This window comes from Doryrhamphus excisus, linkage group LG19 (assembly GCF_037039965.1).
Source record: "Doryrhamphus excisus strain RoL-2023G ecotype Guam linkage group LG19, RoL_Dexc_Guam_v1.1, whole genome shotgun sequence".
Lineage (NCBI taxonomy): Eukaryota > Metazoa > Chordata > Actinopteri > Syngnathiformes > Syngnathidae > Doryrhamphus > Doryrhamphus excisus.
Genome location: NC_136375.1, coordinates 4655074 through 4673883, shown reverse-complemented (window position 1 = coordinate 4673883; position 18810 = coordinate 4655074). Strand labels below are relative to the sequence as shown.

Below are 18810 nucleotides of genomic sequence, written 5' to 3'. Positions count from 1 at the left end.
CCTCGTAATTAAAGACGAGCTAATTGGAGCTGAAAAGATCCACGTGTTCTCCTCCGCGTGTTCTGCGCCAGAACACAAAAATCAGGCGCACGCTGCGAACGGAAGCCCCCGCGGCATCTGCTCGGCGAGCTGCTGTAAGGACTTAATTGGAGCGTAGCGAAGAACGCCAGAAACAAATTGTCCCCAAATTAATGCCAATTGATTTTCAAGACCTGGCCGTGATGCTCGGGACACGCTGGGGTCCGACGGAACCTTTTATTGAGCCTCAATTGTCCCAAATCACCTGCTCTCCCATATCCTTAAAGGCTAAGCACACCGATGATTAATGCTTATTTAAAGAGCAACGTGAAACCATCCATCATTTTACCTCAGCCAAGCACAGACGTGTTTTCAACATTGGTTGGCTGTGTCGGATTGGTGCACTTGCGTACACTTGGGATTTGTGGAGGGGTAGGATTTAATAAGCTTTGCTTCTTCCTACTCCTTTTGGACATGTGGAACTGTGAACTGATTATGGGATGCATTCAATTGTAATCTGATGCATGTTCAAATGAAATTAAACCATTACCATTACCATTACCATATTGACAGTTACTATGGTATCCATTATGTCATTTTATGTCATATCATTGTCATATCACCTCATACTTCGGTATGTGACAAAAAATAATAAAAATATATATATATACAAATTAATAAAATAAATTAAAAAAAAACTTTAAATTATATTAGGAAAGCAGGAAGTGAACAAATGTAAGAGTTACTGATTGTAAAAGTACCAGATGGAGGGGTAGGATTTAATAAACTTTGCTTCTTCCTACTCCTTTTGGACATGTGGAACTGTAAACTAATTATGGGATGCACTCGATTGTTCAAATGAACATAAACCATTACCATTATCATTACATATGAAATTAAAAAAGAAGAATCTGAATGCTAATAATAAAGAATTATGAAATAGTAAAAAGTAATATTTTAAAAATCTGGTTAAAAATGTTTTTTTGAATGATAACTCAATGAAAAAATAACTCAATAAATAATTAAATAAAATAACCTACATGGTAAAAATATAATATATAAATATTAACAATTTTAAAAAATATGTATACCGGTAATTAGAATGAATTCAATATAACTGAAATTCCAGCAAGTTTGTTCACAGTAGCTGTTGTGCCGCACAATGGAGTACATGGGTATTGCACTCAAAACACACAAAGTCAACTCAACTCAACACTCACACTTGTCATCCTCAATGGGTGTCATCTTGGTTATGTGGCAAAAGGGGAGGGACTATCTCGCTGTTGCAATTCGCATTTGAAAAGGTGACAAGAAGAAGGTAAGTATGGCGCTCATCGTTTAAGTAAGTGCGGAATGACAGTAATGGATTTGGGACAGCACTACACTGTCAAAAGTCAGACTCGGGGAAACTATGTACACAGTAGTGATGGGCAAAAACGTTCATTTCACTGAACCGGATCATTCTGGTTCATTCAGTAAAAAGATTTGTTCATTTCGGTCATTTCGGTCAATCGGTCGTTAGGCTGTGATCTCCCCCTGTCCATAGACCCGATCAACCGTGTCGAGTTCGTCCGTTCAGTCATGTTCACGTTCGTTTCGACTCAACTGTCGGTCATGAATGAACGGCCGATGAGTGTCGGACAATCAGTCTTTCAGTCAGCTAGCCCCACCCACCCACAGAGCGAGGCTCGACGATAGGATAAGACAGGCAAACACGCAGATAGTCGGAACGGTGAACTGACTCTCCACCCAATAAAAAAAAAAAACGTTTCCAACTGAACAGACTGAACGGGTATTTTAGAGGCGGTGACCTCGTTTATTCCGTTCACAAAAAAGAACTAGTTCTTTTGACCGTTCGTTCATGACCGACACACCACTAGTACACAGTGTACGCCCTATATTTAATGAAGTATACTTGCTGTTTATGTTGACTCACATTTGCCACAATCTGGTTGGACACATTTATTTTAGATATTTTTCATGTGTATTATTATAACTATGAATGTCCGATATTGGCTTTTTTGCCGAAAACCGATATGCCGATATTGTCTTTCTCTTTCCGATACCGATATCAGCCGATACCGATATGTGTACCATGACATATCTCCTGTGGTGGAATGAACACATACTGTATGTGTTGTATTCATATATCATGAACTCCGATACAGATATCAACCGATGTTTGTCTTTCCGAATGACCGTTCCGAAAACAATATACATGGAAAGGAATATTCCAATCTCTTGTCTACATACGCCGCTATAATCCAACAGAATAGTCAATGGGGCATGCCCAGTAAAACGTAAACATCAACATCACGTGATACCGACTTCCCTGAATTTTTCTTCCACTTGTTGGAGTAACTCCGTATTGCCAGTTTTTCGTTGGTCCAGTCCTGAAATTTAGTTTGGATCAAAAACAAACTTTCCGCAGCAGTCCAGTGCCGATTGCTCGCCTCCATTTTTATTTATTTATTTTATTTTATTTTTTCCCATTTTTAAAAGCGAAGAACGTCTGGAGCTGCGTGTTACATCATATCTGAGCATGTGCTGAAAGAACGCACCCGGGATAAATTTAAACAGGAAAAGATCAAATTCAATCTTGCTAATATTTTATAATGAAACTGGGGACATGTTTTATATAGATATATATTTTCTTTTTATGAATAAAGTATAGAAGGGTTTAGATTCTGTTCCACAGATGGCGGTAATGCACACCCAAAGCTGCTTGCCAACCGCCAATAAACAACAGAAGAAGAAAAACACCACAAAGAAGAACACACCCTGACAACTTTCCGTTTGAGCGGGTACAAGATACCTCAATCGGATCGGGGAAAGGAATATTCCATCCCTGGGAATCCCATTATATGTTCATTCGGATTGGCACTTTTCTTTCGGAATGAGGTGTATACAAAGGTTACATTCTTTCTGTTTGAGCAAATAAACCGAATGCAATTGGAATATTTGGGTCCAATATTTGGACGCTTTGAAAAGAAAACAGATTTGTTGGAGAGGCTAAAATTGGGAAATGTTCATTTTTAATAATGGCACCGCTGATGAAGGCTATGAAAAGTATGCTTTTTTGTGTTTCACCGCCATCAAGTGACCTGGAATGCATATCCATTCATCCATCCATTTTCCGCTTATCCTCACGAGGGTCACGGGTATGCTGGGGCCGATCCCAGCTGTCTTTGGGCGAGAGGCGGGGTACACCCTGGACTGGTGGCCAGCCAATCACAGGGCACATATAGACAAACAACCATTCACACTCACATTACACATGAAAGAATAACTGTTTCTGCTAGTTTGTAGTAATGTCGTCTTCTAGACTCCAGACGTACTGTAGGTTATAAAGAACCACACGTTGAGAAAAATGACCTCCTCGGCTTGAAGCCGCGCTGCCGCCGGGCCTCGGTCTTTGTCGGCGGGGTGTCGGACAACAGCTGGCTGCCAACGGAAGCTTCTAGAGGGACTGGAGGCGCTTTTGCTCGAGCACTAAAGCTGTGAGACACCGTGACACAAGATGTTCATGGAGTCTTCCGGGCTCTTTTTCTGCAGCGCGCCTGCTGCGAAAAACGATCTCCTTCAATATTTTATACAAGGATCATACCGACAGCTCCCATCTGTGTCAGGAGGAACACGCAAAACTGTGACGTATTCCACACTTTGGTGATGTTTATCGTCAGGCAGAATGGGAGCCACCTAAGGGACAACCGAAGTGTATATATATTCAGGAATGATGTTCAAAATCAATGCACTTTCATCAATAATCCACTTTTTTCGACTTCAAATGTGACCTACATTGTAGGACATTGTTTTATGTTGTCGCGCGTTTGATACCATGATGTGAGTTAGCGAGCAGCAACGTGCTAATGTGAAATTGAACGTATTTATTGTTTTTTTTTTGTTTTTTTTTCCATGGGCGTATGAATAAGTGATGAGCGGTGGAGAGTGGGAATGTTTTGGCCGGGGGGAAGGAACACAATTATGTGCCTCCCATCATAAAAACAAAAAGTGTATATATATATGTGAGAGTGTGTGTTCCTGGAAGAAGAGGGATGACATAAATATGGAGGAGGCTTTGATGGAATTGTTGTGAGGTAAGAGAAGTACAAGGTCACCATTTAGTACTCTGCTTCACTTCTTTTTACACTTGAAAAGTGGTCACGGGAACTGATTATTTGGGCAATAGCAAAATTGTGTCCGGAAAAAAGTTTCAGGTGGCCAATTTTCGTCAGGAGGAACTCCTTCTAGGGACTTTGACCAGAAGAGCACAAATCAAATATATATAAATACTTGACAGCGGGGCCTGCCATGTTGGCCACAAAGATTGGGAAGACCTGGGTCGCATCTCTGTGTGGAGTTTGCATGTTCTCCCCGTGCATGCGTGGGTTTTCTCCGGGTACTCCGGTTTCCTCCCACATTCCAAAAACATGCTAGGTTAATTGGCGACTCCATATTGTCCATAGGTATGAATGTGAGTGTGAATGGTTGTTTGTCTATATGTGCCCTGTGATTGGCTGGCCACCAGTCCAGGGTGTACCCCGCCTCTCGCCCAAGATGTGGGAGGAGCCATGGATTACTTGCTAAGCAACACTAAGTAAGACTTCAATTGTAATTGCTGTATGTGATGAATATGACATTTGATATTTAAAAAAAAAAAACTTTACGAGAAGTGTAGGACCCCTTATTAGTGTAGAAAAAATTACCCCCTGCCACCACTTTCACTTTCCAATGAAATCTATCAGGAAATGGGCGGTTTTAATTAGACATCCATCCATTTTCAATGCCGCTTATCCTCATGAGGGTTGGAATGTGGAATGGTTTTTGGAATGTGGGAGGAAACCGGAGTACCATCCGGAGAAAACACACACAGGGAGAACAATCATTCATTCATTCATTTTCTTGTTCTCACAAGGGTCGCGGAGGGTGCTGGAGCCTATCCCAGCTGTCTTCAGGGGAGAGGCGGGGTACACCCTGGTCTGGTGGCCAGCCAATCACAGGGCACATATAGACAAACAACCATTCACACTCACATTCATACCTATGGACAATTTGGAATCGCCAATTAACCTAATTTTTGGAATGTGGGAGGAAACCGGAGTACCGTCCGGAAAAAGCACACACAGGGAGACCAAAACCAAACAAAAACTCCACACAGATGCCCAATGGAGATTCGAACCCAGATCTTCCCGATCTGTGGAATTGGACTTGCTGTTTTTTTGCAAAATCAAGACAATGTCCTCTTCGGCACTTTGACCAAATGCGCCCAGACTAAACAGATGGGCGATGATGAATTGTAAAGATTTTAGGCTGTCCCATAAATCGGCAATTGCGTGCAAAATTGCGTGCAAAATGTGATGTTTCAGGACACCTCCAAAATTTACGCAGTAATGCCCCCCAAAAAATTGACCTAAGCCACCACTTATATTCTCCAGAAGCCATGTTTTAAAACAAACAAACAAACAGGACATTTTTCAGCCAAAGTCAGGATAAATAAGCTCAAATCAAATTCCCAGATACAAGACAGAAAATTGTTGATTTTAGACCGTCTCATAAGATGTGGGAGGAGCCTTTGATGACTCGAGAAGCAGCCTGAAACCACCACAAAGTCAGCCAGCAATAATAATGGCTGTATGTGATGAAGATGACACCCTGAAGGGATCCGTACACAGCAAAAATGCCAGTGTTAAATTTAACACCACCATAGTGTGTATATGCGTCCGCTCTTTTCAGTGTTACTTTTACACTAACGCTAGTGTTTGTGTCTTTACACTCAGCTATAGTTATTTCAACACTTTAGTGAGTTAAAAATTAGTGTCAATGGTGCTCTTCACCGGTGTCGGTGTATATTTTTACACTTAGGTCTAGTCATTTCTACACTGTAGGGAGTAGACAATTAACACTGACTAACATGTACAGTGTCAGTGTTAGTTTTCTTACACTCAGGTATAGTTATTTCAACACTTCATAATAAACACTTGGTTTGGATGACGATGAAGAAGCCAGACAAAGCATCATTATATTCATTCATTTTCATTCATTCCTCCTCACAAGGGTCACAGGGGTGCTGGAGCCTATCCCAGCTGTCTTCGGGCAAGAGGCGGGGTACACTCTGGACTGGTCTACTGTAATGCACTTTACTCTGGAATTAGCCAAAAGTCTCTCTCCCGCTTACAGTTAGTCCAGAACTCTGCGGCACGGCTTTTAACAGGAACCAAAAAGGGGGAGCACATCACCCCAATTCTGGCCTCCCTACATTGGTTGCCTGTTCGTTTTAGGATTGATTTTAAGATTTTATTGTTTGTTTTTAAGGCGTTGAATGTGCTGGCCCCCAAATTCATCTCGGACCTCATCCAAGTTTACTCTCCAGCTCGGTCACTGAGGTACGAGGGCCAGCTCCAACTTGTGGTGCCTAAGACGAGACTTAAGACCAGGGGGGACCGAGCCTTTTCTGTGGTCGGCCCCAAACTATGGAACTCTCTGCCCTCCCAAGTAAAAAAAGGCCCCCAATATCGAAAGCTTTAAGTCTCGTCTTAAAACCCACTTTTATTCTCTGGCTTTTAACTCGGAGTGAGTCGTATGGTCCTGTGTCTTTTAGTTCTTCGTGTTTATTGTAATTGGTTTTATTTTTTATACTTTTATTGCTTTGTTTCTTGTTTTTAATATTTTAATATCTATTTTATTATTTTATTTCTTAAATGCTCTTTTAGTTTTGGATTATTACTTTTTATTTTTACTAGTCTGTGCAGCACTTTGGAAACTGTTTATAAAATGTGCTATATAAATAAAGTGGATTGGATTGGATGTTTTTGGAATGTGGGAGGAAACCAGAGTACCCGGAGAAAACCCACGCATGCACGGGGAGAACATGCAAACTCCACACAGAGATGGCCGAGGGTGGAATTGAACTCGGGTCTCCTAGCGGTGAGGCCTGCGTGCTAACCACTCGTCCACCGTGCAGCCGGCATCATTATATGACACGGCAAAAATCCAGTAATGGCCTTGCGAATAGCATTCTGGTCTAGAAATGATGTAGAAATCCTGGATGCTGTTGCTTCTTTGTCCGACGCCAAGAAGATGTTTGGGGCCAATTTCTCCAAGGAAGGTTGACCCCACCTGAGAGAGAGTGAGCGAGCGAGATATTATTTATAATATAATATCATATAATATAATATCATATCATATAATAGTGCCCTGTGATTGGCTGGCCACCAGTCCAGGGTATACCCCACCTCTCGCCCGAAGACGATGGCGGGGCGTGGCGGTCTAGTGGTTAGCGCACAGACCTCACAGCTAGGAGGACCAGGGTTCAATTCCCACCCTCGGCCATCTCTGTGTGGAGTTTGCATGTGTACCCCGCCTCTCGCCCGAAGACAGCTGGGATAGGCTCCAGCACCCCCCGCGACCCTTGTGAGGAAAAGTGGTAGAAAATGAATGAATAATATAATATAATCTCAGAGTCCCACGACAGAATAAAAAGGGACACAAAAAAAAAAAATATTTCCTTATACGCATTACATCATTACAATTACAGCTCCTACCACGCACGTGGCAGCTAGCATGACACTGTGATTCAGGAAGGTGAAATGCTGTTAAATAAACAAAACATTACATTTACATATTATATGCGTATATTTTTTTCTTGTTAATTAACACCCACGGGAAACACAGTAAGCCCTCCATTTAACCCAACACCACCAAACACAATGTCGGCCTATTTACAATGTGCCTTGCTCATAATTAATATTGTCATACTATCCTCATATCGTGTAACTTTTGAATACATCCTTTCCTTTGTAGACATTTTTAATAATTTGAGGAACTAATGTTAGATAAACCCCAGTCCAATGAAGTGTTGTCCAGGGCTAGCAAGCTAAGCTAACGTTCACAAAGCAACTTTGCTAGCTAGCCAGCTACGAATAGTAAGCGCTGTTAATTTATACCAACACAAAAAAAGTCCCGTAGTGTAGTCCCGTACAGCCATCGACTTCCGTAAACTTTTATAGCGTAACATTTTATTATTTTTCCCATTACTTCCTATGGAATAAAACTGTAAAGAAATCCAAAGAAATCAGAAAAAGATAGCGTGTGAAACAGCTCCAGTTGCGAACTCTGACCTTTGCAGTGATCTGAGTAGAGTGGAAGTGCAGCCGCGCTGAGAAGGTCAGCGAAGGAGGAAGGTGAAAGCGATATCCTGATAGGATGAGATAAGAGGAGGAGCAGGATGTAAATGGATGCAGGATGATGAAAAGAAGCGCTCCTCTCCGGATGCTGTGATGATGATGATGAGCAGATAGTAGAGTGCCTCTTCAGCCTTCATGCTCCGTTAAAGAGCAGGGAAGATACCAGCCTGACGGTGGGGGGTGGGGGTGGGGGTGGGGGGTGTTCAGGGGGGGTGGGTTAGTCTCCGGTGTCATAGAACATTAGCTAGCGTGGCGGCTAATGAAGTGGCCTTCAGTGAGCTTGTGGATGCAAAGTGGCTCCTAATAAGCGCACACGTCTTTGCACATAAACACACCAAATGTCGACTCGCAGCATTTCCATGGCTGAATATTAGGTTCATTTTTTTTTTTTTTTTCATGAGGCGAGTGGAGCGTCTCCCTGCTCTCACGCACACACACAGCTTTGCACAGCAGATGAAGACGTTGCTGTGAGCGGGTTACGCTCGTCAGAAGGCTCGGTCGTGAGTCCGACCTCGGGCCAAAACCTTGCAGTTCCGCCGCCTCCATGTCTCATCACAGCAGCGTCTCCCTGAAGTCAGACAGACGCCGGCCTCTGTGTCCACTTCAAGCAGGAACACACAATCCGGGATCACTACCATCCTGGATCCGGTGTTGCTGGCAGGCATCCTCGTAGACCGGGCCAAGACCACCACCAAGACCAGCCAAATCTAGTCAAAACAACGCAGAGCTAGACAGGAAGCAGAGGGCGGAGCGTTTTCAAAGTCGACTACGGGCCCCCGTTATGAGCCCGGAGCGTCAGTGCCGCAGGACGAGGAGCTAAAGGAACACAAACACGCAGCAGCTGTTATTCCTGAACGCTGTTATTGGATCATTTTTCACACACTGACACGATGCTCCAGGAACAAAACCACGTGGGAGCGGCGAGGATTCTCCTGCTTTGCCTTCAGCGCAAAACGCTACAAACCTCGCTAGGACACATGATAGCCACCTTGCTGATTAATACTGCCAGTGATACCAGCTTACAATAATAATATCACCATAGGAACCCCATAGGAAATCATGGACATAGAAATAATCTGTTCCAGGATCTAACAATGTCACCATGCCTCACCCACATCCATGGAACATGTTGTATTCCATTGATATTGGATCCATGATTTTTTGGGGCTCATTTGGTTAAGGATTCTCGAAGGAGTCCAACACATTTTTAATCAGTTCAAAACTTTATTACTTTTATGGGCATGACTTCCTGACACTTTTTGTGCGCCATGTCGCGATAAACGTCTCCACCAAATTCAGTCACGATCCGTGAAACTGAGAGCGGGAACTTTTTTTTTTTACATTATCAAGTATAAAAAAATACAATAAAATAATAATGAAAAAATAAAATAATAAAGAAAAATTATTATGAATAAATAAATAAAATTACATTTTAAAAAATCCATCATACCAATGTAAAAATGGACTCATATAGAGCAGCTACACACAATAACCCATACAGAAAACTTTCTAGATCTTTCAGAAACTGCACCTATTCCAGCTTTACTGTATTTTTTTGTGGTCTGTTTTAATTGATTCCACCCACAGCACGCCTACAACCATTCACACTCACATTCATACCTATGGACAATTTGGACTGGCCAATTAACCTAGCATGTTTTTGGAATGTGGGAGGAAACCGGAGTACCCGGAGAAAACCCACGCATGCACAGGGAGAACACGCAAACTCCACACAGAGATGGCCGAGGGTGGGATTGAACCCTGATCTTCTAGCTGTGAGGCCTGTGCGCTAACCACTCGTTTCCTGTGCAGCGCTATTGTTATTTTCTTTTTCATTATTATTATTATTATTATTATTATTATTATTATTATTATTATTATTATTATTATTATTATTATTATTATACGAGGCGCTGCTGAGTTGGACAAAAAATAAAGCCTATAGCAACCTGAAGCCTTCTTTTGGGAAAAAGTGGTGCAAAAGAGCCAAAGAAAAATCAAATCAAAATCAAATCAACTTTATTTGTATAGCACTTTTCAGACATGCAACACAAAGTGCTTTACAGAATTAAAACAATTACCACAATTAAAAGGAAAAAAAAAGAAACAAAAGAAAGCCCCTCCTTCCCACCCTCCATACTAGACACACACACACACCCACACACACACACAATCACACAATCACACACAATCACACACAGTAGGGAGACATGGCAGGAGGATCAAGGAAACGCCACCTTTGGGGCCGTCCACACTGGGAGGAGCCGCAGGCCGTGCCATCGGGGGACCAGCACCCGGGCCCCCCGACTCCGACAGATGGGCGGACCCCCACATTAAAGGGAGGAACCCCCAGCCGGCCGGGTCGAAGGGACCCAAGGATGGCGCCCCCTCAGCAGACCCGACACAGCCCCCAGTGTGGAGGACCCCCCCCCCGAGGAAACACTGGAGTTAAAAGCTAAAGACTAAAAGCATAAAATAGGACTAAAAAGATAAAAACATAAAAGTTTAAAAATATGAGTTAAAAGCCTGATTAAAAAGGTGTGTCTCTAATCTTTTTTTTTAAATATGAACAGTCTCCGTAGTCCTGAGGCTCTCCGGCAGGCTGTTCCACAGGTGGGGGCCATAGTGGCTAAATGCTGCCTCACCGTGGGTTTTAGTTCTGGGTGTTGGTATAGTTAAAAGGCCAGGACCGCAGGGTCCGCTGGGGTTGATATGGTAAAAGCAGATCAGATAAATAAGAAGGGGCAAAGCCGTTAAGACATTTAAAAACCAGTAAGAGAATCTTAAAATCCATCCTGAAAAAAGTCAAGTTAATCACTGAATTTGGGCTCAGGTGAGGTACATCACGCTATACACAATGACGCTTTCGGCGACAAGGTTTTATTGTTAATCGTTGCAATATAGTCGATAATGACTTGAAAAACTTTACTAAAAGTAGTAAAAACTTTCAGTTGTTGTCTTGAAGTAGTAGAAAGTATTTTGTACATAAAAATGAAAGTGTTCCCACTGGCGGCTTGCAGTTTAAACAGTAAACTGACCAGATGTGGAAATTGTTTTGTTGTTGTTTTCTTGTGTGTGTGTGTGTGTGTGTGTGCACTGCAGGCAGTGTGAGTCACCGCGTGTGCCTGCAGCGTGAAGCGTTACATCATGATGTTGTTTATTCATCAGCAGCATCAGCCTTGCGTGGCTCGACCATTAATAAAGATGACGGTGGCGCCTCCCAGCATGCTTTGCTGCGTGCTGGAGGCTCTTGTCACAATGCAGCAGGTTCAATTGCTCGTCACAGCACCGCTTTGCCGGGGGTTGGGGGGTCACGTCACAAACAGATGTGAAGATGAGGGGGTGGGCTGTTTTTAACAAGAGCCCAATGCCAGCAGTTTTATTCAAACGTGCGGCTTTTCCACACTTAGCATGAGGAAATAAAATGGTCCATAATAGTGTTGGGCGATACAAACCTTAGCACAGGGGTCTCAAACTCAATTTACTTGGGGGCCACTGGAGCTCGGGTCTGGGTGAGACTGGGCCGCATCAGGTTTTCCAAAAATAAAACAAAAAAACACATTTATTAAAAATTGATTAAAAATCGCCTTGGTTCCAATTTTCTACAAGAAAAGCTCTGATAAAACATTCCACTGTTCTCAAATACAATAAAGTCTCGTTATATCGATATTCTCGGGAGTCGGAAAAAATACTGATATAACCGGACTATCCATATATCCGATCCTGCACCAAACTGCATTAAAAGTGGGCAATAATGCACTTGACATTGTTCTATAGTATAGAACATCTATAGTCTATAGTATAGACATTGTTCTATAGTATAGAACAATGTCGAGCAGCTTAAATCAATCTTTGCTTAAGGATTTCAATACCAAAAAAGAACATGGCTGCTTCCAGTCAACTTTATTTTTCACACTTCCACCACCAGAGCGCAGCACACACACACACCGATTCCCACACTTCCTGGTTCACAGGTCATGCTCAACCCGCCCCACATAGCTGGCCAAACACATGCCTGCAACAGAAGAACCAACTGACATAGCATACACACCTATTCCAACGAAGACACAAGCGTACAAATACATGTATTTAATTGTGTTGTATTCAGATATCTTTTTATCGCTTGCAATAATCACTGTTTTTCATATGTACATGCTGGCGTTCGTGGTTTCTCTCGTCTGTATAGATTCTATACACACGAGAGAAACCACGAACGCAGTTGGTTCTTCTGTTGCAGGCATGTGTTTGGCCAGCTATGTGGGGCGGGTTGAGCATGACCTGTGAACCAGGAAGTGCGGGAATCGGTGTGTGTGCTGTGCTCTGGTGGTGGAAGTGTGAAAAATAAAGTTGACTGGAAGCAGCCATGCTAGGTTAATTAGCCTCAATTAATTAGACTCCAAATTGTCCATAGGCATGAATGTGAGTGTGAATGGTTGTTTGTCTATATGTGCCCTGTGATTGGCTGGCCACCAGTCCAGGGTGTACCCCGCCTCTCCCTGAAGACAGCTGGGATAGGCTCCAGCACCCCCGTGACCCTGAGGAATAATGTAATAATCTATACCAGTATTCCGGTATGGGCGGGACGGCGGTTGAGTGGTTAGCGCGCAGACCTCACAGCTAGGAGACCAGGGTTCAATCCCACCCTCGGCCATCTCTGTGTGGAGTTTGCATGTTCTCCCTGTGCATGTGTGGGTTTTCTCCGGGTACTCCGGTTTCCTCCCACATTCCAAAAACATGCTAGGTTAATTAGCCACTCCAAATTGTCCATAGGTATGAATGTGAGTGTGAATGGTTGTTTGTCTATATGTGCCCTGTGATTGGCTGGCCACCAGTCCAGGGTGTACCCCGCCTCTTGACTGAAGACAGCTGGGGTAGGCTCCAGCATCCCCCGTTACCCTGAGGAATAATGGAATAATCTATACCAGTATTCCGGTACAGGAAAAATATCCGCCAACGCTAGTCAATAACATTGATTGATCAGATGTTGACATTGACATCAGTGCAATCTGATTGGACGCTAATCTTTTAGCAATGCCAGGACATAATTGTTGTTCTAGTCTTGATCATTGGAGAAAAGTACAACATCGGTAATGAATATAAAAAGGCATAAACATCACAAAATATGCTAAAGTAGGATATGGCAGGGTGCTCAGCTCATCTTCTCCTCGCTTAATTAGACGTGTGTCATTTTCCAAGCAGCAAGGAGCGTGGGAGGTTGGGGGGTGGGGGTGATATGTGGAGGCGGGGGGCAGCGAGGTCACCATGTTGTTAATATCATCTTGCAGTCGTTGCCAAGGATTACATGGTCGTTTCCGCACGACTTCATTAGTCTTCTTCCGATAAGCTTGTTTCGCTTGGAAGAGTTTGCGTCTAATCTCGACCTCGATGCGACAGCGGCTTCTGCTCGGGACGACCCACCGGCCGCCGCTTAATTAGGAACGCTTGCTCATGATGTCCAAAAGCTGTATTGGAAGTTCCGCCCAAATGTATTAACATGATATAGCATAAGATAACAACGTGAAATAATGTACCATACGATGACATGACGACATAACATAAGATAACTTCGCATCAAATAAAATAAGACAGGGGTGTCAAACTCCTTTTCATTGAGGGCCTTGTTACAGTTATGGTTGCCCTCATATGGCCGCTTTTAATGGTCAGTGTATATGAATATAATATATATGTATAATATATAACCTCTGGTTATTATTGCAACATTTCCATTTAATTCTTATATTTTTTCTGAACAAATTGATGTATTACTTGCTTTGAAATGAGAAGAAAAGTGAGAATGTCAAGGAGAAATCTATGAAAAAAAAAAAAAAAAATCCTTGGAATATCTTTTTGCATGATCTGACTATATTTTAGAAGAAATGCATACAGTATAGTTTTTTTTGTCAAAATGTACTTTTAGAAGAAAAAGAAGAAAAAAACATGTGCATTATTGACACACATAATATAAAAAATAATAATAAATCATAAAATAAGATCATATCAAATTCCTACTTATGGACAATTCACTCAAACACCATTCACTTCAAGAAAATGCTCTCAGGAAATATAGTAAAGTTTGCAAAAACACCCAATATTTATGACTTACCAACAATAAAGTGCTAAAAAAAATATACATAGACGGTAGTTGACAGAACTAGGACTGCGCCCATATACTGTAGTATAATGTACTACAGTCAGGCTACAGCTTATTTGTGGTTTCACATCAACTGCCAAGAACCTGATTTGGCCGCCAAAGACCAGGTCGCCCAGGCACCCGCCACCCAACACACAATGCATCGGACCCTTATGCTTACCCCCATGGGTGGTGGGTTTACAAGGGGGAAATCCCATGTGGGTTCTTCGGGCTGGGCCCGGCTGGGCCCCACGATGAAGGCCCGACCACCAGGCGCTCGCCTGCGAGCCCCTCCAGGGTGAAGCCCCGGTATCCCACATCCTCCTCTTTGTTGTCATCATAAGTGTCTTCTGAATCACTCTTGGTCTGTCCCGTCACCTCGGACCTGTTTGCCTTGGGAGACCCTACCAGGGGCATATAGCCCCAGACAACATGGCTCCTCGGATCACTCGGCACTCAAACCCCTCCACCACGATAAGGTGGTGATTCACGGAGGGGAAGCTCCTGGACGCCTCCGTGGTGAGGTGTTTCGGGCATGCCCAGCCGGGAAAAGGCCCCGGGGCAGACCTAGGACACGCTGGAGGGATTATGTCTCACAGCTGGCCTGGGAATGCTTTGGTATCCTCCCGGTGGAGCTGGAGGAAGTGGCCGGGGACTGGGAAGTCTGGGCTTCCCTACTGAGATTGCTCCCCTCGCGACTCAGACCCGGATAAGTGGAGTAAAATGGATGGACTGCCACTCCACTGCCTTACATCAAACTACGGTATTGGCCGAGGGTCAAACGGGACTGTATATCATCCATCCATGTATCGCCTATGCTGCTTATTTTCATTAGGGTCGTAGGGCTGGAATATGCTGGAGCCTATCCCAGCTGACTTCAAGCGAGAAGCGGTGTACATCCTCAATCTCCTGACTGTGTGGCCAACATGCTAATGACACCACCGTGTGGCACCCTAATGACACTGGGTCACTGCCAAGATAAATTCCTCCATCTGCACCAAAATGGAACATCGCTCATATTTTGGGCCTCTCCAAAGTTTTGTTATCCTAATCCCTGACCGACAGTCGCATGTGTTATCCATCAAAGTGTCACTTTTATTTCAACATCCGAATCTATGTGCTGTTAGGAAGCGTGGGTGAAGTGGGTCAGGAGGTCCGCCCGCCTTGTCAATGTCGGCGAGACAAAAGCCTTGACGTTATTATTTTAAAAAAATAATAATAACGTGTATTCGCTGGCCAGGCGCTCGTCACGCTGAAAGCAACAATTTCCTGTTGAACCCGCCTCTTGTCTCCTGTCTCGGTCATTCTGGGCCGCACGCAAACCCGCATGACGCACTTTGATGATGAATTGTTGTTATTTGTTGCTAACGGAGCCGGAGCAGCCACCTTTAATCACGATGCTGCTCTTGATTGGATTTTAGACGCTGATAAAAGAACAATTTCCAAAAGTGCCGCATCGCTGCAAACCTGCAGCACTCTCCGCTGCGTAGCACTTTTTCCTTACACTCTGTGGTAAATGCGAGATTTAATCACATAAGAAAGTACACGGTGATTAGACTCCAAACGACACGCTCAATGCTCGAGTATGAGACTTCTGAAGTCTATTTGTGGCGGTCCAAATGTATCTGTGGCGGGCCACCACAAATGAATATATGGAAACTTTTTTTTCATTCATTCATTTTCTACCGCTTATCTTCACTAAGGTGCTGGAGCCTATCCCAGCTGTCTTTGGGCGAAAGGCGGGGTACACCCTGGACTGGTGGCCAGCCAATCACAGGGCACATATGGGCACACATTGTCTATATGTGCCCTGTGATTGGCTGGCCACCAGTCCAGGGCGTACTCTACCTTTTGCCCAATGTCAGCTGGGATAGGCTCCAGCATACCCCTACAGCTGGGCCATGATAAATTTTAATCGGTTTTAATTGGACATCCATCTATCCATTTTCTATGCCGGTTATCCTCACGAGGGTTGCCTATCCCAGCTGACTTTGAGCACGAGGCGGGGTACACCCTGGACTGGCGGCCAGCCAATCACAGGGCACATATAGACAAACAACCATTCACACTCACATTCATACCTATGGACAATTTGGAGTCGCTAATTAACCTAGCATGTTTTTGGAATGTGGGAGGAAACCGGAGTATCCGCAGAAAACCCACGCATGCACGGGGAGAACATGCAAATTCCACACAGAGATGGCCGAGGGTGGGATTGAACTCCGGTCTCCTAGCTGTGAGGTCTACGCGTTAACCACTCGTCCGCCGTGCAGCCCAGGAAACTTTATTTGTAACCAGAAATTGATGCAAATGTGTCCAAGACACAGCACCCCCTCCTGGCCGTCTTGTGATTAGCTTATCTCCTACCTTTGCCAGGACTGAAGATCCGCGAGGTGATGATCAACGTGTCCCGCCAGCAGGTGGAGGACTTCCACGGGCCAGAGGACTACTGGTGTCTCTGCGTGGCCTGGAGTCACTTAGGGACCTCCAAGAGCCGCAAGGCCTCCGTGCGCATTGCCTGTAAGTCGCCTGTCGTCGCGTTCTTTCTCCTCATCTTTCAGCTTCTCTGACTCTTTTGTTTGCTTGTCCTTGTCCCACAAGACCTGAGGAAGAACTTTGAGCAGGACCCTCAAGGCGTGGAGGTGCCTCTCAGCGGCATGATCGTGTTGCACTGTCGGCCACCAGAGGGCGTGCCACCAGCACAGGTCAGCTTGTCGTTTGTCAGCTAGCTAGCCAGCTTGCAGTTTCACTCCAAGCCACCAGGGGGTAGCATACTTGTGTGCCCACCTTTATAAACTACCTGTTAGAGAATATTTTATTGTTTCTCGTCATTTAATAGCAAAGTAATAATCTTATTTGCTAATAAAAATACAAATACAAATTTTAAAAATGTGTATTTGAAAAATTTAAAAAATAAAACAATAAAAAAATCTAAAAAAAAAATCAAAATCTAAAAAAAATAGTAATACTAGTAATACATAGTGCCAGATCTATTTGTGTAGATCAAGTGTATTTGGGGCAGGCAGCACCAAATCTAAAAACAAAAAAAAGACAATTTAAAATTTAGGTAGTGCCAAATTTTAAAAATGTATTTGTGCCAGGTAATCTTAAAAGAAAATTAGTCCAATTGTATTTGTAGAAAGAAATCTGGAAAAAACATTTCAAAATGTAAGTTGCACTAGATCTGTCTGCAGCAGACAATGTATTACTGGCTGGTTGTGGCAAAAAAAAATTTTCCAAATTCCAAATCTAATGTAATCCAATGTGAAAATATATATTTTTTAAATACATAAGTAGTGCCAAATTTACAACAAAACCAAAAAAATTAAGTACTGCCAAATGTATCTGTGGTGCCACAAATGTCAGGTAATGGCTAATCTTAAAAATAAATAACACAATTTTTAATCTGTGGCAGTCGAAATGTATTTGTGGCAGGTAATGCCAAATCTAAAAAATTTGAATATAAAATAGAAAAAAAGGACCAAATCTATCTGTGGCAGTCAAAATGTATTTGTGGCAGGTCTAAAAAAGGCCAAATGTAAAAATGTATATTTTTTAGATACATAAGTAGTGCCAAATTTAAAAACAAAAAAAAAATTTAAGTACCGCCAAATGTATCTGTGGTGCCCTAAATGTCAGGTAATGGCTAATCTTAAAAATAAATAACAACATTTTTAATCTGTGGCAGTCCAAATGTATTTGTGGCAGGTAATGCCAAATCTAAAAAAAAAATTAAATAGAAAATAGAAAAAAAGGACCAAATCTATCTGTGGCAGTCAACATGTATTTGTGGCAGGTCTAAAAAAAGGCCAAATGTAAAAATATATATTTTTTAAATACATAAGTAGTGCCAAATTTAAAACAAAACAAAAAAATTTAAGTACCGCCAAATGTATCTGTGGCGCCCCAAATGTCAGGTAATGGCTAATCTTAAAAATAAATAACAACATTTTTAATCTGTGGCAGTCCAAATGGATTTGTGGCAGGTAATGCCAAATCTAAAAAAAAAATTAAAATGTAAAATAGAAAAAAGGACCAAAATGTATTTGTGGCAGGTCTAAAAAAAAGGCCAAATGTAAAAATATATATATTTTAAATACATAAGTAGTGCCAAATTTAAAACAAAACAAAAAAAATATAAGTACCGCCAAATGTATCTGTGGCACCCCAAATGTCAGGTAATGGCTAATCTTAAAAATAAATAACAACATTTTTAATCTGTGGCAGTCCAAATGGATTTGTGGCAGGTAATGCCAAATCTAAAAAAAAAATTAAAATGTAAAATAGAAAAAAGGACCAAAATGTATTTGTGGCAGGTCTAAAAAAAAGGCCAAATGTAAAAATATATATATTTTAAATACATAAGTAGTGCCAAATTTAAAACAAAACAAAAAAAATATAAGTACCGCCAAATGTATCTGTGGCACCCCAAATGTCAGTAAATGGCTAATCTTAAAAATAAATAACATTTAAATAAAT

The 18810-nt window shown here is 42.6% G+C and overlaps 1 protein-coding gene across 2 annotated transcripts in view; it reads left to right on the top strand.

The window, feature by feature from the left end:
• The window catches only part of LOC131106719 (netrin receptor UNC5D-like), a 198388-nt gene that overhangs the window by 132843 nt on the left and 46735 nt on the right, over nt 1–18810 (top strand). For both annotated transcript variants that reach the window (XM_058056062.2, XM_058056063.2), the window contains exons 3-4: nt 16708–16851; nt 16933–17036. In XM_058056062.2, the coding sequence (XP_057912045.2) occupies nt 16708–16851; nt 16933–17036 (248 nt within the window). The remainder of the gene's footprint in view (nt 1–16707; nt 16852–16932; nt 17037–18810) is intronic.